The sequence below is a fragment of the Cotesia glomerata genome, linkage group LG9 (genome assembly GCF_020080835.1).
Source record: "Cotesia glomerata isolate CgM1 linkage group LG9, MPM_Cglom_v2.3, whole genome shotgun sequence".
NCBI classification, from domain to species: Eukaryota; Metazoa; Arthropoda; class Insecta; order Hymenoptera; family Braconidae; genus Cotesia; species Cotesia glomerata.
The window spans coordinates 8873049-8899340 of NC_058166.1; the positions used below are offsets into that span (position 1 = coordinate 8873049).

General features: G+C 34.0%; 1 protein-coding gene across 11 annotated transcripts in view; it reads right to left on the minus strand.

Moving 5' to 3' along the window:
* Nucleotides 1–26292, minus strand: part of LOC123271818 (neurobeachin) — a 497397-nt gene that overhangs the window by 14946 nt on the left and 456159 nt on the right. For all 11 annotated transcript variants that reach the window (XM_044738256.1, XM_044738261.1, XM_044738253.1 and 8 more), the window contains 3 exons: nucleotides 9924–10041; nucleotides 6965–7067; nucleotides 5825–5940 (listed from right to left, as the gene is read on the minus strand). In XM_044738256.1, coding sequence (XP_044594191.1) covers nucleotides 5825–5940; nucleotides 6965–7067; nucleotides 9924–10041 — 337 coding nt within the window. The remainder of the gene's footprint in view (nucleotides 1–5824; nucleotides 5941–6964; nucleotides 7068–9923; nucleotides 10042–26292) is intronic.

Consider the following 26292-nt stretch of genomic DNA (forward strand, 5'->3'; position numbering starts at 1 on the left):
CTCAGATATTGACAAGCCAGCACAGAAAAAGACAGCCCGGGATGATACCTGGACCAAAGTGACTCGGCAAAACAAGAAAAAGAAAGAACAGGAGCCAGTGACTCAAACTGCTACAGCCCAAGACCAGCCAAACAGCGGTGGCTCCAAGAAACCAAGGAGGAAGAAGACAAGAACTAAAGCTGTCCTAGTCCAACCAGCTGAAGGGCGAACATACGCCGATCTCCTGAAGGAAATCAAGGCCAAGGTAAGCCCTGTCGAGACGGGCGTAGACATAAGGTCTATTAAAAGACGAAACACGGAGGCGTTCTCCTTGAAATGGCTCGAAAGTCCGAAGACAGCAAGGCATTCACCGATGCAGTAAGGGCAGCCACTGCAAACATCGGCACAGTCAAGACGCTAACACCAACAACAACGATCGAGATCCTCGACTTAGATGAAATCTCTACCGAGAGCGAAGTCCGTGAAGCACTCAAACGTGAATTCACTGACAACCTGGAGGTCAAACGGGTAAATTTGACAAAACCCACACCACGAGGTAATCGGGCAGCCTTCTGCGAACTAGACGAGCCCAATGCGATTAAGGCCCTTGACAAGGCCCGTATACGGATCGGTTTGGTGAACTGTCGTATACGCCCAGTAGTAAAAGTAACACGTTGTTTTAAATGTCTTGGTTATGGACACCAAACACGTCAGTGTGCGGGACCAGACAGAAGCAGGTGCTGCTACAAATGTGGCGGAGAGAACCACAAGGCCGTAAACTGCACGGAGAAGTTAAAATGCTTCCTTTGTGCTTCGGACAAAAGATGCCCAGGATAGTCTATGCCATATTTCTGGCACTGGAGCGTGTAAGGCATTCCGCAAAGCACTTGCAGAAGCCATGAAAGGTCAGAAATGACACGCATACTACAAGGCAACCTGAATAGGTGCGCCTTGGCGCAAAACCTGCTGCGCCAGCGTGTTTTCGAAGATAAAATTGACGTCTGCTTTATCTGCGAGCAATATCTAAACATCGAAGGTAAAACATGGTTCGCAGACGAAACGGGCACGGCAGCAATTTGGATTGTGAACACAAAGAACGTTACCGTCAACAACAGCGGAGGTGGAGCAGGTTTTGTCTGGATTCAAACCCCACAACCTACTTCATGAGCGTCTATCTCTCACCTAACGAAGGGATTAGTGTGTTCCGACAGAAACTCGCAAATATAGAAGATGCGGTCACTAAGTTCGACGGCGAAGTTATCGTAGCTGGTGACTTCAATGCTAAATCGGCTGAATGGGGCGCTGATTTCTCCGACACCAGAGGCAACGAGGTCGCTGACGTCGTGGCTAGACTCGACCTCATAGTGCTAAATACTGGGAGCACCACGACTTTCAGAAGACCGGGGTACCAAGAGTCCATCCTCGACATTTCGTTGGCGACTCCAAAAATTGCCAACATGATTGAAAACTGGACAGTATCCGAAAAATACAGTGGCAGTGATCACCAGTTCGTGACATTTAACGTTGGATTGGCATCTGCTTCGGTACCACAACACGACCTTTCTAAGCGAAAGTGAAATGTCAGAAAGCTTGATCCAGAGGCACTGCGAGCTTCACTTGCACGGAGCTGGTCTACCCTTCAGAACAACCCGACTCCGGATACTTGCAGCGAGACAGAAAGGACAGTACTAAATACGATGAAGGAGATTTCCGCCGCATGTGACGCCTCTATGCCGCGGTTGAAAAACCGGAGTTTTCGCAGGCCGGCGTACTGGTGGTCAACAGACATAGCGGAACTTCGCAAAATGTGCCATCAACTACGTCGCCGCGCAACGAGAGCCGCCAAACGCTCCCCAAGCCAGGACTTGTATTCAAAAGAGTACAAGCAGGCCAAAAAATGCTAAATCGAGCCATCAAAGCAAGTAAAGCAAAGTTATGGAAAGAGATCTGCAACGATCTCAACAATGACATCTGGGGTAAACCCTACCAAATTGTCGCCAAACGACTTGAAAAGGCTTGACCAGAGGCACCGAAGTCTCCAGCCTTAATGGACAGCATTGTAGCGGAGCTTTCTCCCAAACACCCGCCGCGGGAGAAGAAACACTACACTAAAAACAGCGAAGTAACATCCTTTACATGTAAGGAACTACAAGACGCGGCCAAGTCACTCAAAACAGGAAAGGCACCTGGACCTGATGGCATCCCGGCATCGGTGATCAAGATTATAGCCCTGGAATACCCAGACTTACTCCTGAACACCTACAACGCATGCTTGGCAACTGGCACCTTTTCCGCGGTCTGGAAACGGCAGAGATTGGTTCTCTTGGACAAAGGTAAGGGAACACCCATAACACCTTCGTCGTTTAGACCACTCTGTATGCTAGACATTGCTGGAAAACTGCTCGAGAAGCTCATACAAGGGAGACTTCGCGACGACATCGACCGTGCTGGAGGTTTTGCCACCAACCAGCATGGCTTCCGGAAAGGTCATTCGACAGTCGGAGCGATCAAGAAAGTCATAAAGACAGCAACACAAGCATGGTCTGGTAGCCTCAAAGCTCGTAAAGTATGTCTTCTCCTCACGCTAGATGTCAAAAACGCATTTAACAGCGCAAATTGGGGAGACATTTTAGACGCTCTGGAGCACAAGTTTGACGCGGAGCCAGAAAATCTGGCACTAGTCGACAACTACCTTGACGATAGAAAGCTAATAGTGGAAACTACTGAAGGCCCACAAGAATACGCCATAACGGCTGGCGTGCCGCAAGGCTCAATAATGGGGCCTGATCTATGGAACGCAGACTACGACGAGCTTCTTGAAATCCGTTGCCAGAGCAAGTAGAGCTAACAGGCTTTGCAGACGACGTTGCAGCCACTATAGTGGCGGACAGCGTGGAAGAGGCCGAACTGCTAGTTCGGGAAACCATCGACACCGTCGAGACTTGGCTCGATAAGCATCACCTGAAACTCGCCAAACAGAAAACCGAGATGGTCGTTTTGACCCGTCAAAAATGGTTTCCAAAACCATTCGCTATGGACATGGGAGGAACAACGCTGACGTCAACAAGGGCCCTGCGGTATCTAGGGGTAATGATAGACGAGAAACTATCTTTCCGTGAACACCTCGACAGTGCATGCAAGAAAGCCAGCAAGACTGTGTCTAGCCTAGCACAATTATGACCAACACCATGGGACCAAGAACTGAAATGAGAAGAGTTCTTCTAGAAGCAGTCCACTCGGTACTGCTTTATGGAGCGGAGATATGGGCAGACATATTAAAGCAGAAGACCTACCGGCGAAAGATCGCAGCAGTACAGCGGCGAGGCGCTCTCAGGGTTGCCTGCGCCTACCGCACAGTTTCCGAAGCGGCTGTATTGGTCATTGCAGGAGCCGCGCCCATCGACCTATTAGCGTTCGAAAGAGCAAAACTCTATGACGCTAAAGACAGTGATGATAACATGAAGGACGCAAGAACGAGGATAAAGGCGGAAACGCAGCAAGAGTGGCAGGACCGATGGACATCGGGAGAGACGGGCAGATGGACGGCGCGCCTGATCCCAAACATCAACGTCTGGCTCTCTCGGAAGCACGGGGATACGGACTTTTACCTGACCCAGCTATTGACGGGACCTGGGCAGTTCAATGCCTATCTTTTCAAGATGGGTTTGCACAGCACACCAACATGCAAATACTGCCCGGATAAAATCGACCACTCCGAACACACATTCTTCGAGGTGTGCTCGATGGAAGGACTACAGAAGAAACACTGAAGAGATCATAGGCACCAGGCTCTCCCCTTAAGCCTGGTGACCTATATGATCAAACAAGAGGAAAACTGGTCAGCTGTTGCAGTTTATGCACAGCACCTCCTGAAAGACAAAATCGCAGAAAGGGACCAGTAGCCAGGAGTAGGCGTCGTGAGACGCAGCACGACTGGATTGAAGTAATGCTAACGCGGTTCCAATCCAGTCCTCCCGTACCATCTAGGGAGAGGGGAAGAGGAATGTTTTTAGTGGGTAAAATCTCCACACTACCGACTATCGATATCTGCCGGAAGATGGGCGGCAGAGTTAACGATACCGGTGTCTTTTGAAGATCTTTTTTCGTACCTCTTTACAAAAAAAAAAAAAAAAAACATACATACATACATACATACATACATACATACATACATACATACATACATACATACATACATACATACATACATACATACATACATACATACATACATACATACATACATACATACATACATACATACATACATACATACATACATACATACATACATACATGCATACATACATACATACATACATACATACATACATACATACATACATACATACATACATACATACATACATACATACATACATACATACATACATACATACATACATACATACATACATACATACATACATACATACATACATACATACATACATACATACATACATACATACATACATACATACATACATACATACATACATACATACATACATACATACATACATGCATACATACATACATACATACATACATACATACACATACATACATACATACATACATACATACATACATACATACATACATACATACATACATACATACATACATACATACATACATACATACATACATACATACATACATACATACATACATACATACATACATACATACATACATACATACATACATACATACATACATACATACATACATACATACATACATACATACATACATACACACATGAATACATACATACATACATGCATCCATACATATATACATCCATACATACATACATGCATACATACATCCATACATACATACATACATCCATACATACATACATACATACGTACATACATACATACATACATACATACATACATACATACATACATACATACATACATACATACATACATACATACATACATACATACATACATACATACATACATACATACATACATACATACATACATACATACATACATACATACATACATACATACATACATACATACATACATACATACATACATACATACATACATACATACATACATACATACATACATACATACATACATACATACATACATACATACATACATACATACATACATACATACATACATACATACGTCCATACATAAATTTATAAGCTTTCGAGCCATTGTCATTTTTCAGTCTTCTTTAAGGCAGTATTCTACTTTGTAGAATCGAAAAAAGGATATTTTTGAAAATATTCCATCAGATTATGAATATAGATATTGATGTCGGGTTTATTAGGCTTACTAAATGCACTCTTGAAATATATTAAAAAATATTTCGTTACTTATTTTTTTGTCTTTTTACAAATACCAAAACACTATTTTGAAAACGATCCCTTGATTAGTAACTGAGCCTGCGCTGGTATTTAAATTTCAAAAATAGATCATTTAAAATAAAAAAATTTTGAATTTTTAGGTTTATTATATCATCAGCAATTGGATGAAGTAGGATTTTTAATTTAAATTCAAAAATAACAAAATAGCGTAAAATTGAATATTTTTTTACTGCTTGAATCTTAGATCAACCAGTTGATACAGATGTACAGAGTATGAAATTGAAATTTCAGAACAACCTGATTAGTAGTTTTGGAAATATTTTTGAATATATTTACTGGCAAGAATTTAAAATAAAAATTTCACAAAAGTTTCAAAGAATACTGCCTTAAAAAATAAAACAAATAATTATAGAACTTCCTTAAAATTACAATATAAAACTGGTAGATTTGCAAAAAAATCTTCTAAAAGATAAAAAAAATACTCACCAGCAATAGTATTAAGGAACATCAAATATTCAAAATTAGAAATCTCCCTTCGTTGCCATTTTTGCGTCATATTTGAATTCCTCATAAGCTGCCGCGGTGACATCATAGAAGCCCTCCTATAAAATAAACCATTATTATCATTATATTTATTATTATTTTTAGCAAAAACATGAACCATAATAATATAATAATTTTATTAGGCTGTAAATACAGTAGTTGGAAGCTAAAGTTGTAAGAAGAAATAAGCAAAGGGAGTAGGGAACAGTTGGGACTGCATCAAAAAGAGCAACGACAAATTCTCGGCGTATATCAAGTCATATAAAAAAAAGGTTTCCATCCAACTATCATTCGAAGATTCATCCGGACGTATAAATTATAAAAAGCGGAAAAATCGGATAAAAATAACAACCACTTTTTAAAGTGACACGTGACATCTTTTGATACTCGTTATAAGTATCAGCAGTTGTACTGAAGCCGTATGTCTTTTTCATGATCATGACAGTAAGTTAAATAATTTAAGTTTAATATAAAGCTGGTCGTATTGGCGAGTCTGTTCGTAGCGAATCTCCAAGGGAGCTTGGAGTCTCAACCGGTGGATGGTGGATGGTAAAAGTTTAACGCTGGATGGTGGATCAGACTGGACACTGGACACTGGACTCAGGTCTCAAGTCTCTGGACTCTGGAACGAACGTATCTCTCTTTTGACCGGCGTATATTTATTACCGTCGTATCTCTCGCCGGTCTACTCTCGCTTTGCTACGTAGGAGAGTTTAATGGATGGTCCATGGCCTATGTTCTCGCCGCTTCGCGAAAGACTCGTTCTCTCTAATACTTGTTGCTGTATATTTGTTTGTTTGTATATATGTAAAGAGTTACCAACATCTAGATACACTGAGAAACAAGGTATATACAATATTATAAGGGATATGGGATATGGGCTGAACTAAGGTTCTTAAGGGACAAAGAAATGGTGGAATGCGTTGAACGTGTTTCAATCGTAGGAATGGATACCCTTCACAACGAGTTGTGAATTCAACGTGAAAAGATTTCTCGCCAAATGTTCGCTATATATATATATATATATATATATATATATATATATATATATATATATATATATATAGTGCCATTAGCCATTACCTAGTCTGTGGAATTCCATATTTGATGCCTACTCCAACACGTGGTAAAGCTTTGATCACCTTCTTCACTGTCATCTGATCCGGGAATGCAAACAGTATTGACGCTGAAATTGAAAAAAAAAATTTAGTGTTATTATTTTTATGAAGAGTTTGGAAAATTCAAAAATATAATTAAGGCTCATAATTTATATTTCAAATATTTCGCGGTATTTCTCTAACTTAACTTAGTACCAGCTGATTTTATAACGTGCATGCGCATTAGGAACAAAATTTACCCTGTATGTTTTATGTATGATAAAGATAGCAAAGAAATTACTAGTTTAGTTTTTTATTAATTATAAATAAATAACATCGAGTTAGATGGCCATTTGAGATAAGAAATCCCAAAAGAGACAAAACGGGTCTATTGGACAAAATAATGACGTAAATATTGGATATTTTATAAAGTTATCGTGTTTCGAAGCTACGAACATTTTTCTCTTGCTTGCTAGAAACAAATTTTTAGTTTATTATAATGATTTTCTCGTTTATATGATACTAAATTTTAAAAAATTAGATGGTTAATCTTGATTGAATTATTTGTTTGATGGTATACAAATTATATTGGTGGCAGTGTACTAACAACTCTCTTAAAATGAATCAGTGAAATTCACTGATTCATTTTAAGAGAGAAGAGTATAAAAACAAAAAAAGTTAGAGAAAAAATGAAAAAAAATTTTTCGATCGTAGAACATTCTCTGATGCTTCGCATTATGAGTTGTGAAAAATAAAATGAGGAAATTAATTACTCGAATAAACTTTTAGTCGGAAGAGATAATAATTAATAGAAGAAATCGTAGTACGTAACAAATTCCTGCAGAATATTTCGAAAAAATATCCTACAATTATAAAACGATTGAGTTAAATAAAATTTAGTTTTAAAGTTAAATATAAAGTTTCAGCCGAAAAAAAAATGTTAAAAATTTATGGGTTTTTTATTTTTAATAAACGATGTAAGATATATCCATGTGAAGGCAAAGAGTGGCATTCCAGTGTTTCACGACAACGCATCGAAAGTCAGAATGAGATTAGAATCTTGCCGAGGACGTTGAGAATTTATCGTTGGAGACGGTGAAATAATCAGTAGGACGGCAACCTGAACTCAAGCAGGTATAACTGTCTTACATCTATTATACCACGACTTTGTTTTAAGAGAAATAAATAATTTATCTTCTATAATAACCAACCAGCAACCACCAGCCCGCAACTGCTGCTTTAGCCAAATATTAAAATTTAATAAAACGAAAACATCGAAATTCTACTGTCTGTTGTTTGTTATATTCAAAGTATTGTAATGTAATTATTTTAAATTAAAGGAGTTTTTACTTTGAGATTGAGAATAATGAATCAATCTGCAAAAAGGCATACCGTGATCCCGTGATGCGAGAGTGATATTTATGACGTTTGAAAAAGCAAGCTTGCACACCTCGCTGACACGTTTGGCATTCTCGTCGCCGCGATGTCCGATTAAAAACTATCGGGTCTATGTCGCTAGTGTGTGTGTGTGTGGTTGTGTCAAATAATGTGAATGCAAGAACAATGGAATCCAGCGGATGTGATACTAAACAATTTTAATCACGTGTGTTTAAAAGTAGTATAAAAGTCGGGACTATATTCGTTTTTAAGTAAGAAAATTCGGTGCGGGAATCCAAACTCAAGGATTGCGGTTCGAATCCTGCGTACGGTTTATTGAAATCGACTTTAAAAAAAAATCTCATAATCATGTCGTATTGAAGTTAGAAGAAATTAATGATTTATTTTTAAATAAATTATACTATTAAAAAACAAAAAAAATGGTTTAATAATAAACTAAACTTAAAAATAGAAAATTATTTTGAATGATTTTTAATAAGTTTGAAGTAAGAATAAAGAATAAAAAATTTATTTCATTGTAAAGAAAGTGGAGATATTTCATAAAAATGTTGGAAATATTTTATTAACAGAAATTCAGAAGAGTAAAATTATTAGAAAAATATTTTAAAAAGCATTCTATATTATTTTTACACTAAAATAAAAAATTTTGTTGATAATAACTCTATTATTAGTTTAAACTTACTTAAAATTATTTTATACTTTTGAGTTTAGTATGTTTTTAAACTATGTTTTTGACTTATTTAAGTTATAATTTATTTTTAAATTCTTTAGTATAATTAAAAACCAGAAGCAGTAGATTTTAATATTTTATTTAATTAAAAAGAAGAAAATATTAACTGTAATTCGATTGATGGTGTATAATTAACCTGTAAAATTAGTTATTGTTTTACCCCGGTAATCCTGGTCAGGTTACGAGGATAAAATTATTAAATTATTGTATACGGTTATCGGTCCTTGATACGTGTGCAAATTTTCAAATTAATCAGACGTTTTAAAATCGGCAAAAGTTTAAAGTCAAACGAACAAAGCGTACTAAAAATAAAAAATAATAATTTGTCAAAAAAAAAGTTTTATTCTTCAAGCGACAAATAAAATTTTATTTCTCAGTGATTGATACAACACAATAAAAAAAATTTTTACAACTTAAGAATTGAAGAAAGCAATTTTTTAGCATAAAATTATAAACTTTTTAAAATGCGTTGATCAAAAAACAACTCTTAATTTACGAAAGATTTTTTTTCTTTCAGTGACAAGTAGAATCTTTTAGTTCAAAATTAAAAAAATTCTTCACAATTTCTAATTGAAAACTAACTTCATTAAAAAATTTTTCACGGAGAAAATTTTTTTATTAACTCTTTGATAATACTAAAAAAAATTTTCATTAAATTAACATTACAAATTTTCAAATCAAACAAATGGTCTTAAAATCGGTAAAAATATTTGAAAAAAATACCAATAATTTTTCAAATTTATATTTTTTTTATTTCCATGAAAAAATTGAAAAATAACTGAAACTTTCAAAAATTAAAAATAAAAAAAATACTCACTCCGACTTGCAAGGAAAATTTCAATGGCGACATTCTGTAAAAGGTACCGCCGTGAAAAAATAGCACGGACCTCGGAAAAGTACCACTTGCCATGAAGGTGGTCGCAGTATTTGAGTACCTGTAAACAAAAGGATTAAATTGTAACGAAACTAAAAGACAAACACAATATATAACAAATAAAATAAAATAAAAGCAAAAACTGAGTCCAAGGATAGAAATGAAGTGAAAAGAGAACGAAGGTGTAAAATTGACAGTCAACGCTCTCTGTATTTGACTCGCCCGTACAGGACCATTCTCTGTATTTGACTCGTCCTTATCCATAAGAGCTGTGTAAAATCGTCAAATACAGAGGAAGAATGTGGTAAAATACAGAGAGCGGTCAAATACAGAGAGGTCCAATACAGAGAGCGTCGACTGTATCATAAGGGACTGGAGAGTTCTCAATACAGCAAATGTAACCTGGATGCGGTGAAGTGTGATACGATATAGCGAACACGGTTTTGCCGGTTGCAAGATGGCCGTCGTGGTGGGAGGAGCCTCCTGCTGAGTAAAGAATCGATCCCAGGACCTTGTGGACTTGCGCTTTTAACTTATATATACATATATATGTTATATATCTTCATTGTATGTTGCAAGTTGAGGACCTGAGGACCGAGGACCAAGGGCGAGGCATCAAGATCGCGGTTTTATTTGCCGATACTCATACTCATAAGTTTTTTTTTTAAATTACAAAACTGACCAACTTATATATTGCATATTTATCCAAATTTATCGCCCTCCTTACTCTTTATAATAAGAAGAAGAGAATAAGGAGCCGGGTCTTATTAAAACCGAATATTATTGCATTAAAAGTTAATAAACTTCGGCAACTTTTAATCAGTTGCCAGTAGCTGTTTTATTTTTATTTATTTTTATGGTAATTATTAATTATATTTATAATTGCAGCCGATGTGAAATCGGGAGCTGATGAAATGCTGGAGCTGAGGGGCTTGTATTTGTTCCTAGTGATAAAAATGAGTGTCAGAGAAGCTAAACATTAACGATGACATGGAGTGAGATGCGCAGGCGACCGTCAAAACCTAATTATCCGGCGTACGTACGGCTTTTGGCTCTCCAGAGACTACTATGAAGGCATCAGGTTCCCCTTTCTATTGCTGGTACTTTAACTTGTTTTATTTGAAATCGGAGTGTAAATAGTGAACTATGGAGAAAAAAAGATTAAATATTTTGAATTTTGTATTCTATCATTGGAGATTGAAGATTGAAGAATTTGGGAGATATTAACGCGAGTACAAGGGTTATTAGCCGGTGGTTTTATTCTGGAGCATGGATGATAAATATTGAGGTGGAATTGATAAGAATCCGAGGGGGATTTGTTGATTTCAGTGTTTATTGTTTATTGGTGTGGATTTATTGTTTCTTTCGAGGAGATAGAACACGTATTGTTTGTATGTTTTTGAAGATTAAATATAAATGCTGAGGGAAAGTTAAGGGTAAGTTTGGGGGTCGAGTGAAAAATTTATTGTGGACTAAAAAAAAAGTTAACCTGATTCAAGAGAAAAATTATTGAAATGAGTATAATTTACTTAAATTAAGGAAAATTTCTTAGTTCAAAAATTTGTCTACTTAAATCAAGACGATGAAGCTCTTTAAAATAATTTTTCTCATTAAAGAAATTTTTTTTTAAGTTAATTTTTGTTCAGTATATATACTTTTATATGAAAGAAAATAACATAATAGTTTTGAAATTTTATTAGGCTTTGGAAGTTCAATTTAATTAGTTTAACAGTATTTGACGAACAGAAAAAATCAATTCTTTATTAATTTGAAGAAACACATTTTGGGCCAAAAAATATGATTTTGATCTTCTTCATAAATTTATTTGGTTCAAAAAAACCTTTTCCAGTGTTCATATAAATGAAATCTCAAATGAGTTTTAGTAATAAATGAAATATCAATCAAAAAGCATAAGAATTGATCCCATATTATAAGATTTATGACTAAAGTGAAATTAGTTTAGTATCGAAATTCTCGATACTGATCGAAAGAATGGACACTGATTCCTTAGCGGTTCAGGATTAGAGCGCGCGCGTACAGCGCGCAATTTAATTTTCTGCCCTCCGGCCGGAAAGTGGCAACTTTCTGGCCGCTGCGCTAAACAAAGTTGCCACATTCCGGCTACGTCGAGCAGAAAAATAGTATACACACCTTGGCCAGTAAATAAGAAAGCCTCAGATCACATGCTTGTCAACCTCGGTTTCGCCTCGGCCATCAACCCGACTAGAAATTTTAATGTAAGACCTATTGGGCCCTCGTTGGGTTTCCTAATAGGGACCCCACATGGGGATGTCACGCAAAGTCCTATGCGGCCCTCATTGGGCAATCCCTCTCAGGTCCCAATGGGGTAATCCCCATCAGAGCCCAATCTAAATTTTGAAAGAAAAAATATTGTGATTTTCGAATAGATTAAAAATAATTTAGAACCATATTCTCATATTATATTATGATCTCGTTAGTAAATTTAATTTGAATTCAAATGAAAGCGTTGATAGAAAAAATCCTTGTCGTGAGTTGGGCTCGAACTTGCGTCCTTTGGGTCCTCAGTCCTTGACATTACCGCTGATCCAAGCAGGAGTGCTGATGAGAAAATTTCCTATCTCGTATACATGAACTTTACCGGTTGACTGAGACATTATTCATGTTATGTTCAAGCTTTAAGAAATTGTTTTTTTTTTTTTTTATTTATCCACTTTACTGACGTGAAAATAAACTTTTGTATAAATTAAATAAAAAATTTAAAAATAAAAAAAAAAAAACGACTGAAAAATGTCAAAAAATTGAAAAAATCAAAAATAAAATTCCTTCAAAATGTCCGATTAAATTTGGAATCCCCCTTATGCTAACACAAAATTTTTTTTTTTTTAAATTAAAATTTTTTTGAAATGCAAGTTATTTTTTAAAATTTTATTGTATGGATAAAAATTTAATTATGAAAGTTTAATTTTTTTTACAATATAAATTCTTTTGCAAATGTGAATCCTCAAAAGTTGGATATTTTTCAAAAATTGAATTCTTATATACTAATAATAAAAATTATCTTTATATAAAATTTTTTTTATACTGAGAAGAAAAAATTCGGAGTATGAATCTTGTTTCAGCAACATCAAAATGTATTTAAGTCTAAAAACTCACACAGAAAAAAAAATTTCTTGACTGGAAAACAAAATTCTTGGCTCAAGAAAATTTTCGGGTGCCTGAAGGAAGACCGAAGTTGCGTTGGCCGAAGTAAAAATTTTTCTTGAAATTCTATTCTCGGTGGAAGTAATTTTTTCTTAATTCAAATTATTTTAAGTACTTGATACAATAAATTTTTATATTTGATCAAGATTTTTAGGTACTTTATATTAGGGAAGCAGCGCCACTTACTTCACCCGACTAGAAATTTCAGTGAGGCAGTGATTTGGCGCAAGTAAGGCATGCCGAATTCCAAACTTGCAGTAAGTGAGGTATCCAAACCAGGCCGAAGTTTGGGATGTAACGCAGTTGCGAGGCTCAGCCTAACTTGGCTTCCTGATTAGGTTGCAGTTTGGAAACCAAATTCGCAACGAAGAATCCAAATCTAATTCTTTTTTGATTTTTAGCTTTTTTATTATCAAGCGAAAATTAATAATAACAAATGCTTTTTTTTTTATCTTCTTTTACTATTTTAAGTATAAATATTAAATTTAGGATTAAATTTTTTAAATATTTCATGAATAAAAAAAAAAACAAATTCTTTGTTGCTTTTATTTAATATTATTTTTATTATTTAATTTTATTTTTTCTGTAATTTTTTTGTTTTTGTTTTTTGGAGCGTTTCTTAATGTGAAGAGGTTTTTTTGATTGGTAGATTTGATAAGTCAAGGGGGAAGGAGATGATGGAGGAGTTAGATACACTAATCACACATAACACTTAACTTTACTTCACACTCGCCTTAATAGTAATTATAATTAATAATTATTAATTATTAAAAATCGTACATGTCGAACGCGAGACTCGAACACGGTACCCGACGCACGAGGGCCCTATACCATACCGCGACGCTACGCCGATGATGAGCGACCTCTTACTTCAAGATACTTATAAGCACAACCAATGTTCGGCTTGCCTAATTTAAAACAAATAAGATTTGAATTGGGCTAGCCTAAGTTCGGAAAGCCAAGTTCGCTCCAAACTAGCAAAACTCAGGTTATCGTTACTTGAAACCAGTTCGGCGTTCTCATGATATATCAGACTTAAGGAATCCATGAAACTTTCCTAGTTACGTTCAAATATGGCAAGCCAAACATTTCGTTCTGCTTACCTTGGTTTTTATGAGGTACAACCTAGGCAAGCCTAAGTTAGGCAAGCCAAACTTGCCCCGAATTGGTTCTTCGGCATATGCCTCACTGAAATTTCTAGTCGGGTACATGAGACACCATGTTTATATGTACAATACACAAATACTCTCATAAATACACACTTTTATATGTATAGAACTAAAAGGATTAACCTTGGAAAGACTTAAAGCCAAATATCTTCTCCCACTCCGTTTTCGAGTACTTTGGCAAGAAACGCCGAAGTTCGTCAAACGTTTGGAATGCCTAACTTGCAGGAAATTATAAAATCCAAAGGTCTACGAAAGTTTGGTTTGCCAAACTTAAAAGTAATTGGGGCCATCTATGGTAAGACGAAGTTTGGCGAATATTTGGAATACCTAACTTGCAGGAAATTATAAAATCCAAAGGCTTACGAAAGTTCGGTTTACCAAACTTAAAGGTAATTAGGGACATTTATGGCAAGCCAAACTTCGGCAAATCTTTGGTTATCGTTACTTCCAGCTAGTCAGGCATTCCAAAGGTTCGCCGAAGTTCAGCTTGCCATAGATGTCCCAAATTACATGCAAATTTGGCATGCCAATCTTCGTTTTGCCTAACGTGGATTTAAGAAGGCGCAAATTAGGCTTGCCTAAGTTAGGCAAGCCAAACTTGCCCCTCACTAATTCTTCGGCATTCCTCACTACAATTTCTAGTCGGGCAGCTGAAAAAAAAATTTTCTCACCTTGAGAAAATTTTTCTCTTGAATATTTGATACCCATTTTATATTATTTTAGCGTGCAATTATACATATTAAATGAAAAAAAAAGCTTCAATATTATATGATCTTCCCATTTGACGTTGATCAATAAAAATATTAATGAAAATTTACTTCTATCGAGATATTTAATTTTTTGGAGCAAGAGAAAAATTTTCTCAAGGTAAGAAAATTTACTTCTATCAAGAACTAAATTTTTTGGAGCAAGAGACTAAATTTTTTTAAAACAACAAGATTTTCTTAACTTAAATAAATTTTCTTGGATCAAGATACTTATTTCTTTAATAAGCAAGAAAATTAATTTTATTGGAATAAGTGAAATTTCTTGTGCCAAAAAAATTTTTTTTTTCGTTTAAGAAAATAATTAGGAAGAAAAATATTTTCTTGGCTTAAGTGAACCTTTTTTTCTGTGGAGTACTTGAATTTAATCTCGAATTCATCCCAAATTAATCTGGAATAACTCCGCTAAAAAAACTTCGGATTCACTCTATACGCGAATCGTTTAATTACTTTACTCCAAAACTCCGAGTAATGGGATTAAATTTTAATTTGGATTAAGATTTACTCCGAATTCATCCCGATTTTTTAGAATGTATTTTTAATCTCGTAAAATTAAATTTTTCAAAATATAAAGTTATGTAAAATTTGATAAATCTAAATTTTGTAGTTTTTATTTAACAATGTTGGATGAATTTTTTTCCTAATTATTTTCTATACTTAACGGCTAATTTTTATTTTTATTTCTAATTAATTTACAATGAATATGTGCTAAGAATATAAGCTCACCAGATCTTTGGGTGATTGATTTTTTATATAAATAAACGATTGTCTAAATTTAAAGATTATTTATTCATGTTTCTACTCTCAGGTTGGGTTATTCCAATTGGATCCTACTACGAGCCCAGTTAAGAAAACCCATCGATGCCTTATTTACATTACGTTGGGAAAATCCTCTTCGGTCCCACATCGATCCCACTTAGGAAAACTTAGCAATTTTATTTTTATTTTACCTTGGGTTATCCCTCTTAGATCCCACACAGTTCCCACTGGGGAAAATTTAGAAATTTTATTTTTTTTTCCGTTAGGTTATCCCTCTTAGGTCCCACACAGGACCCTATTGGGAAAAACTGAATGAAGCTACTCATTTTTGCATTGGGATTTCCCATTTAGGTCCCACGCAGGGCCCTATCGGGAAAAACTGAATAAAAATTTTTATTTTTACGTTGGGATTGCCCAATTGGGGGCGAATTAGGCCCTTATAGGGATTTCTCAATTGGGCGTGCCTCTTCGGGGCCCAATCAGGTCCAGATGTATACGCTGGGTAATCCCAAAGTAGTTCCTAGTCGGGAATTACATGTGATCTGAGACTTTTCTTATTTTACTGGCCTAGGTATGTAATATACTATTTCTAGTTTTTTAATAAAAGTAAATAATTAAAGAACTAATTTGAGTTAGGTTAATAATTCAACTCCAAAAGAAGAAAAAAATATTTCATAGCTGTTACATTTATTGATAAAAAAGTACCTTGTATCGGTTTTTCTTAGACAAGCTTTAAAGTTAAAACAAAATTTTAAATTTCTTATAATAATTTTCCAAACAACAAGTAAATAAATCATCATTAAAAATTCATAAGAAAAAAATTAAATTTTTAGTTAAAAATGTCATTAAAATCACCGAATAAACCAATTAAACTTTAATTTCAATCTTTAAATAAGAAAAATTTCTCTATCTGAATATTAATCACAAAAATCTTAAATAAAATACAAATGCCTATCATCTAATTAATAATAATTATTGTTATTACAAGTACTGAAAACTATCCACTGAAACATAAAAAACTCTAAAAAAAATCAACTCTAGGAACATGACTCTAAAATAATTAATAACAACCTGATGTTTAGACACTCAAAAATGTACCTATTAATCTTAATTAAAAAAAAAAGTCAAAAAAATAACCCAAGCACGCGAAATTGGAGACCACCGTGTCTTGATCTAAATATCTCAGTTGAATAAATCTGTACGTCTCGAGCAATTCATAAATCCACAAATACCCGTGGACGTCTACACACGTGTACATTAACTACACTTGACTACACACTTCCTTGCTTTTACTCGTATATATAATATAATATAATATAATATAGTAGATGCAGAGCGTATTAGCGTAAGAAAGTTTAACAAAACACGCACACTTGATCCAAAGTATGGATATACATATACAAATATGTGAACGTATTTCGTGCATGTCAGTTAGGAAAACCAAAACGAGCATCCGACCACACTTGGGATTGTCAAGGATCCTCGTCGTCGGTGTCAAGTGGTACACGATTAGTTTCCCTCTTTACTTTGTGTATTAATACTATTTTTATTTCTATTTGTCTGGGTGATCTATCAGTCGTCGAATGCCCCATCACTTTATTATTACACACTATATCTAGAGTCTAGAGTACTCTCCACTTTCCACTCCACCCGGTAGAGTATTAGTTAGGGGAACAACAATAGCCGATGTAATATGTAACAACATGTGTCGTTTTTGCGTTTAGTAGTTATGATTATGATTATGATCATATATATGGTCCAGATCGGTAGATGTAAAGTAGAGTGTTGAGTGTAGAGTGAAGAGATGAAGAACCCTCGACACCATCGACCAGTTATGCTCCTATCCATGGTTCATGGCTTTTACTTTCGTTGTATTACCGATCATCGTCATGGATCAAGGGTGTGTATATGTGTATTATATAAAACCAGAATAACATATATATATATATATATATATATATATATCACATATATAATTGTAGTATTATGTAGTATATAGACAGAATGGGAAACCACTTAGCAGCCGGCTACAACAAACAGATTAAGCGCCGCGTATACAATACAATAACCCACATATAATATGTGAGTGTGTGTTCTGTGTACATAGTTTTTTTTTGCTTTACTGCCACATTTTAGTCGCAAGTAATGTCATTATACTGTTTATTACTTATACTATTTATATTTTACATTTATTAATATTTTATATTTTACATCAGAATCATATGTTCTATCAACATACATGCAATACAGTTACTTCCGGCGTTTATTTGCACTAATTGCAATTAAATTGTTTGATGAATTTAAAGGATCTGCTTATAATTTGTTTTTTAATGAGAACATTTAATATTGCTTAAGGTAGTTGTTGCGTGATAGGCATTTCAACAGAAAATTATGAAATTTTTTTTATTGAAAGATGAATATATTAATAATTTACTACCAAAATTTTAAATCAATTGACCGCACCGTTATTGAGTAATTAATTTTCGAAATTGCATCTTTTACACGTAGAGGTATAGAGAGATGGTAAAGTTAGTATGAAATCTTTGGCCCACTCGAGTGGTACGGAAGATTTTATACTAACTTTACCATCTCTCTATACCTCTACGTGTAAAAGATGCAATTTCGAAAACTAATTACTCAAAAACGGTGCAGTCAATTGATCTGAAATTTTGATAGTGAATTATTAATATATTTATCTTTCAATAAAAAAAATTTCATAATTTTCTGTTGAAATGCCTATCACGCAACAACTACCTTAAATTCAATAACTTACTATATAAAATTAATTATGTGATTCTAAAAATGTATATTCACTATGAATTTATATTTTGTACCTGAAGCCTTTAGGGAACACTTGTCTAGGTCTGATTCGATAAATAAATAAATAAATAAATAAATAGAAAATTTTATTGATAGGTTTTATGTTGATAGTAAATTGGAGTTTTAGAATGATAAAATAAAAAATAAAATAGTGATGAGTTTCTATTTTGTTTTCGGAAGCAGACGGTGATAAATAGATACATACTTTTATTATCTGATGGATGCGTTTGAATCTATATATCTTCGTCTGTATTTGGGGATACTGATGTAATGGGAAGATTTTTTCTGGATGTGATGATGAGATGTGTCTAACACGTGCATCTTATATACCTTTCGGTTACCGGAAATGTAATGGATTTTTAAAAATTGAGCCGTCATTAATATGTTACATGATTTTTGGGAAAAATGTGAGCTTAAGTTTGTTGACGAATATAATAATATAAAAATTATTTCGGAGTGTTATTGCAGTACATTGAAAATTTGTAAAATGATTGACTGTTGCAAAAGTGAAAAATTCAATATGTTTTACGTCAATGGTTACACACAATAAATTTTATTCTTTATGTAGAAGTGAATTTTTTAACGTTACTTAAATTTAGTAAGAAAGAACATTCAATTTATGAATAATTTCAATTAATTCGAGTGTTTCATTTGGTGAATTTTTTTTTTTTAAATTCGCAGTGTTATAAATTTACCTAAGCTATAATTTATGGCTTACAAAAAAAATGCGAGATTTTAAATTAAACTAGTGTTAGCAATTCTGGTTTGTAAAAAATTCTAGTTTGTAAAAAATTTTTTTATTACAAAATAAAAAAAAAAACGAATGAATTCAAGAAAATATATTATGCACCGAGGGAGGAAAGTAAGACATTCCAAGCCGCGTGTAAAATTGTCTCCCAAATCGAAGGCAAGGGTGATAAACACGCGGATTGGGATATCCTACTTTTCTCGCTGGCGCGTATACTATTTTTCATCATATTTACAACCCAAAGTTTAAACTTTAAACTTTGTGCTCTTGTTTTTGTGAAAAGGTTAGTATAAATGTCAAGCTGTTCATTTTTTGTTTGTATATGTTATTCGATAAGGTAAAGGAAAGTTTAAACTTTCGGTGCAGATATGATTAAAAAAAATCTGAAAAACGGTTGACCCTAAAGGCCATCCTTGCAACTTCCCGCCAATTCCATACCTAAACGCTTGAAATTGCACTTATGACGTTTCTGAGCTCTTCGAGCTCAAAAATACAATTTCTGTGGTATTTTGAGCTCCCCGAGCTCAAAGGAATAGCTTTTGTATGCTTTTGAGCTCTTCGAGTTCAAAAGGCTGATAGAAGTTTAATAAAACAGTATTTTTTGAATTTTCAAACTGTAATAATTTGTAAATGAATGAATCGATTTTTACGCGGTTGGCAGTATTCCATGCACTTTTTCAGAATTTATGATATACTTTTCAACACAAACTGATCGAACCGAAAATCTTAAAGAAATTTGAAAAATTCACTTTTTCCGAATTTTTTCGACAACGATAACTCACGAACCAATCAACCAATTTTCACGTTCTTGATGGTGATCGGCGTGATTTTTTGAGCTCTAATAATTATTTCATTTTGTCAAAAATGATCCAAAAAGAAATCTCGAAGTTATGTGAAAAAAACACTTCTTTCGAAATTTTTCGTTTTCGATAACTCTCGAACGAATCAACCGATTTTGATGAGACTGGTGGCAATCGACGTGGTTTTTTAAGCTAAAGAGCTGATTAGTTTTTGGAATTGATCGGTAAAGCCGTTTAGAAGTTATTTCAAAAAAACGATTTTTTGAAAATTTTATTTTTGAGATTTCTCAAAATCTAGCGAACCGAATCGATTCAAATTTTCACGAAATTTAATGGCAATGATACTCTTTGGATCGCCATCTATTTCGATCCGATCGGCCGATCCGTTCAAAAGTTATAAGAGGTTCACACACACACACACACACACACACACACACACACACACACACACACACACACACACACACACACACACACACACATACGACGTCAACAAGGGCCCTGCTCTATCTAGGGGTAATGATAGACGAGAAACTATCTTTCCGCGAACACCTTGACAGTGCATGCAAGAAAGCCAGCAAGACGGTGTCTAGCCTAGCAAGAATCATGACCAACACTATGGGATCAAGAACCAAAAAGAGAAGAGTTCTTCTAGAAGTAGTCCACTCGGTACTACTTTATGGAGCAGAAATATGGGCAGACATATTGAAACAGAAGACCTACCGACGAAAAATAGCGGCAGTGCAGCGGCGAGGCGCTCTCAGGGTTGCCTGCGCCTATTGAACGGTTTCCGAGGCGGCTATATTGGTCATTGCGGGAGCCGCACCTATCGACCTACTCGCGTTTGAGAGAGCGAAACTCTATGACGCTAAAAACAGTGACGAAAACATGAAGGAAGCAAGAACGAGGATAAAGGCGGAAACGCAACAAGAGTGGCAGGACCGATGGACATCGGGAGAGACGGGCAGCTACAAAAGCAGTACTGATGAAACTATTGGCACCACGCTCTCCTCTAAGAGCTTAGTAACCTGCATGATCAAAAAAGAAGATAACTAGTCAGCTGTCGCAGCCTATGCGCAGCGTCTTTTAAAGGAAAAAATCGCAGAAAGAGACTAGTAAGTAGGAGTAACCGTCGTGAGACGCAACACGGACTGGATTGAAGTAATGCTAACGCGGTCCCGATCCAGTCTTCCCCGTAACATCTATGGGGAAAGAGAGAGGAGGATGTTTAGTCGGTATTGTTGTCAATAATATTGACTTCCGAGTCCGACATACCCAGGACAAACATCTCGTCTTGGTATACGTAAATGTATTTGACCTCCTCTATAAAAAAAAAAAAAAAAAAAAAAAAATACATACAGCCGCACGGACACCATCGTGGGAATAGTCAGGGAAGCTTCCTAGGACCTTAAAACATCGAGATCTGATGAAAACTCGATTTTCGAAAAACGGGGTAAAAACAATAACTTCCCGATTTTTGAAAATTTTCAATTTTCTTAGCGGGAAGTTAAAAATTAGGAAAACGGTTGACCCTGAAGGCCATCCCTGCAACTTCCCGCTACTTTCGTAATTAAGCGCTCAAAATCTCACTTATGACGTTTTTGAGCTCTTCGAGCTCAAAAATATAATTTTCGTGTAGTTTTGAGCTCTCCGAGCTCAAAAATCTGATAGGAATTTAATAAAACACTATTTTTTGAATTTTCAAAACGGCAATAACTTTTGAATGAATGAACCGATTTTCACGCGGTTAGCGGCATTCGACGCAGTCTTTTAAATTCTATGATATGTTTTCAAACACGAATTTATCAGACCGGAAATTTCAGTGTAATTCGAAAAAAAACACTTTTTTTCGATTTCTTTCGTCAACGATTACTCACGAACGAATCAACCGATTTTAACCGGCTTGGTGGCGATCGACGTGGTTTTTTGATGCTGAGAGCTGATTAGTTTTTGGAATTGATCGGTCAAGCCGTTTGAACGTTATTGAAAAAAAACCACATTTGAAAAAATTTTTTTTCGTCGTTTTTTTAAGATTTCTCAAAATCTATCGGTCCAACTTGTTTTCAAAATCTAAGTTTAGTCGAACCCTTTTGAATGGCACCAACCGCGATCAAATCGGTCAAGCCGTTCAAAAGTTATGAGAGGTTTACACACACGCACGCACACACACACACACACACACACACACACACACACACACACACACACACACACACCATCGCGGGAATAGTCAGGGAAGCTTCCTACTCTCTAAAATAAAATTAGTGAAATTTTCATTAATCCAGGTAATGAAAATTTTTTCACTGTAAAATTAGTGATTTTATTAGATTAATCAGTAGACTTTTCACTACCTCAATTAGTAATTTTAAATTTCACTAATTCAAAAGTCTTTTTTATCAATTAGCAGTTACTTTGTCACTAATTCTACTAGTGGTTTTAGAATTCACTAATTACGCAGTTGTTTCTACTCGGTTGTCAGTGATTTTGTCACTGATTGTATTAATGACTTCAATGTTCACTAATTTAATAGTGACTTTTCAGAAATCGTGAATAAATAATACACTGATATTATTTGTGATTCCTTTTTTCACTGATTTAATAGCGCTTCCACTTAAATTATTAGTGGAATCTTCACTAATTTTCGAGTATTATTTGATATCGCTAATTAAAAGTTGAAAACTACGATGCAGTCAATGAATTTCTCACTAAAATTACCTGTAATTTTATTTTTCCCAATTTAGTCGTAAATTTCATTGTATATTAATATATTTTTATATTTTACATTTCAAATTCAAATTTAGTCAAGTTTTCACTGATTTTAGTGATATCACATATCACTTATATATTATAAAACATTGGTATCTGTTAATTATATAGTCGACTCTTTTGTCAGTTTTTAACTCAAAAAATAAGTAAAAAAAATCGTAACCACTCTTATCTACATATAGGACCATTTACTTCAAGGTTTCTATATTATAAATCATAAGATTATGTAGCCGGCATGCTGTTTGGCTTTCTTCGGTTCAAGAAATTCGACACTTAAATAAACACTTTTGGATACAATATTCTGTTAAACAGTCTCATGCCGAATAAGTTTTCCTTTTTAGTTTGAGTATGCTTTTGTATAAACAGAGACATAAACAGTGTAGTATCAGAATATTGTAGTCGTATGACCTACGATCCTTTCGTTACTTCAACAGTTTTAACTGATCTTTCGTACAAGTAAGACGGTTAAAATTTGAGTTTAGAAATTTAAAGTTCAAGTTTAAGTTTAAATATTTAAGGAAAAAATATTGATTCAAATAATTTATATGGAAGAGTACGCTAAATTAACTGTTGAAGAATTATGTTCAAAATTAGAATCAGTTGTGACCGAAGAGATTATCGTAGTTTTTAGAAGTGAGTAAAAATTATATAATTTTTATTAGCAATTTCATCTATAATTTATGATACGACCTATAAACAATATTGATAATTAAGGCCAGGACTTTCGCAGTTGTTTAAATGAGTATTCATATGTTTAACCTGAAATTTGAATAAATAAAAAACGCCAACTTCCTGGCTCTATTGATAATAGAATTTTGAAAGTATTCTTGAGCAAGTTTCTCAATCAATCTCTAATTAGAATTATGCCGGTAAGATGCATAAAAATTTTTTTCAAGTTTATAATCGTATATTATTTACCCCAATAATTATTTCTAATATTTCTAGGAAGGGGCAAATTAAAAAAATTTTTCCGAAGAAATAAGTGCGAGCACTAAAGATAGCATTCAACCGTATATAATAATGTAATCAGGGCAATTGGGAACTAGTTCATTTATACAAGGCGATGAATGGTTCATCGAAGTGGATAGAAAAATGGAACCAATATTTGCATTTGATTTACTCTATAAATGTTATTATGTGTTCAATTTGGAGTATCCTAAAGAATTGATTAATTTTTGTAATTTAATCGATTCTTATATTTTTAAAATGGGAGTAGAACCTAAAAATGTTATATCAGCTATTCACACAACTATATGTAATTCATTAAAATCAAATGAAAGTGAGGATAGTTTCTACAATAATCTTAACAATGACATATGTAATTCCCTAGTAACTGAAAATAATGCTGCAACTTGTAATAATGTAATAGATGATGAGACAAGTTACTAAAATTTGATGAAATTAATTTATTTTTTTCCTTTTTTTTTTTTTTTAACAAAAAAAAATATTTTTATTCGAATATAACTTTTGACTGGTAAATTGGTGAATTCTGCTAAACCGTAATAAAGAATAAAATAGTAAATTCTATTAATGTAAATAATGATTTTCACTATTTCTGTCAATAGTTTGAAACAACTAATGAATTAGTGACCAGTAATGTCACTATTAAATTAGTGAACATTACTTTTACAAATGAATTAGTGACTTTTGTTTTCATTTATAAATTAGTGAAATATATTTTCATTTGTTGATTAGTGAATTTTATTTTCGCTGATCAATTAGTGTTTTCTTTTTTCACTGAATCATTTAGTGAATTTTCACTAATTCTAAGTTGCTCGAATTCAACTGCAAGAATTAGTGAAGTTTCACTGTGATTTAGTGAAATTTCACTAATTTCATTTTAGGGAGTAGGACCTCAAAAGTTGAGATCTGATGAAAACTGGATTTTCGAAAAACGGGGTAAAAACAATAACTTCCCGATTTTTGAAAATTTTCAATTTTCTTAGCGGGAAGTTAAAAACATTAATTTAATTCATGAGAAAAATTGTTGAATCAAGAAAATCAATTTGAAGAGTTTTATTAGTTTGAATTAAGACGAAAAATTGTTGAATCAAGTAAAACTTGCTTGAACCAAGAAAAATTCCTCAATTCAAGAATTTTTGTATTTAAATCAATGCGATCAAGCTCTTTAAAATTATTCTCTTGGTTCAACAATTTTTCTGTTGAATCAAGTTAATTCTTTTTAACAGCGTATTACTGATTTGTTTCCAGAAAACCAGCAATTCTCTAATTTCTGTTATTTTCTGTATCATCAAAACTAAGACTCAAATGTTTTTTATAATGGGTTCTAATATTTGTTTTATTTTTTATTTTTTTGGCATTTTAAATTAAGAAATTTGTTATCGAATCAAGGTTTAAATTTTTTTGGATCAAGAATACTTTTCAATCAAGTAATTTTTTCTTTTAGTGTAAATTAAATTAAAAACAACTGAAATAGAAGCCTTATATTTGTTTGTTTTCGAAAGAAGATTAGAAAATAATTAAATAAAGTCGAAATTTAATTTATAACAAAGTACAGATTAGTGACCCAGGGCTCACTAATGTCCTAATGTGAGTTGATTCATGAGCCTGGGGTAGAAGAGTCTCTAGTCTGTAGTCTGCAGTCTGATGTTCCGAGGGGTCAAACGCTCTGGTGCCGACGACCCCTGCAAGTAGTAGGAATAAGAGTTGCAGTAGACCCTAGCTCTCAGTAATATACAATATATAATCTTTCATCGTAGAATAGGAAGAGCTTGATTCGTTTATGTGTGAATTATTTGTACACTTGACACTAATTTTATCGATAAGGGATAATAACAATTGTTTATTGTTTTCTACTATATTTATTATTATATTGTGTTATATTTAATGTGTTTTCAGTTTTTGGACAAGACAGCTGCTGTATACGAAGGAAATATTTCTACAGTACGCGACGGCCTTGTAGATCAGCTCGGATGAACATCATTCCCGATAATCCCGTATAAGCCTTATTCGGGTCTGGTCCTAGTCCGCAGCCGGTGACTAAATACTGTCCGGAACGCTTATGGTTGGTTATACACGTTTCGGTGCATCTTTGAGCGAGTAATTCTTAGCTGAGAAAGTACAAGCTTGCGTTTAAATGTTTAGTATATATAGACACATATATACTTGTAAGATGTTTAAATGTAAGGAGTTTCGTATTTGGGGAACAAATGATGTTCCTTTGTTGATAGTTTTCAAGACAACTTTATTTTTTTTGTCCTTTTAAGGCGCTTTTGAAGTAATATAAAGGTTATACTAATTCTGACGTTTATTTCCAGGTTATTTATCATTTATCAACTTTTA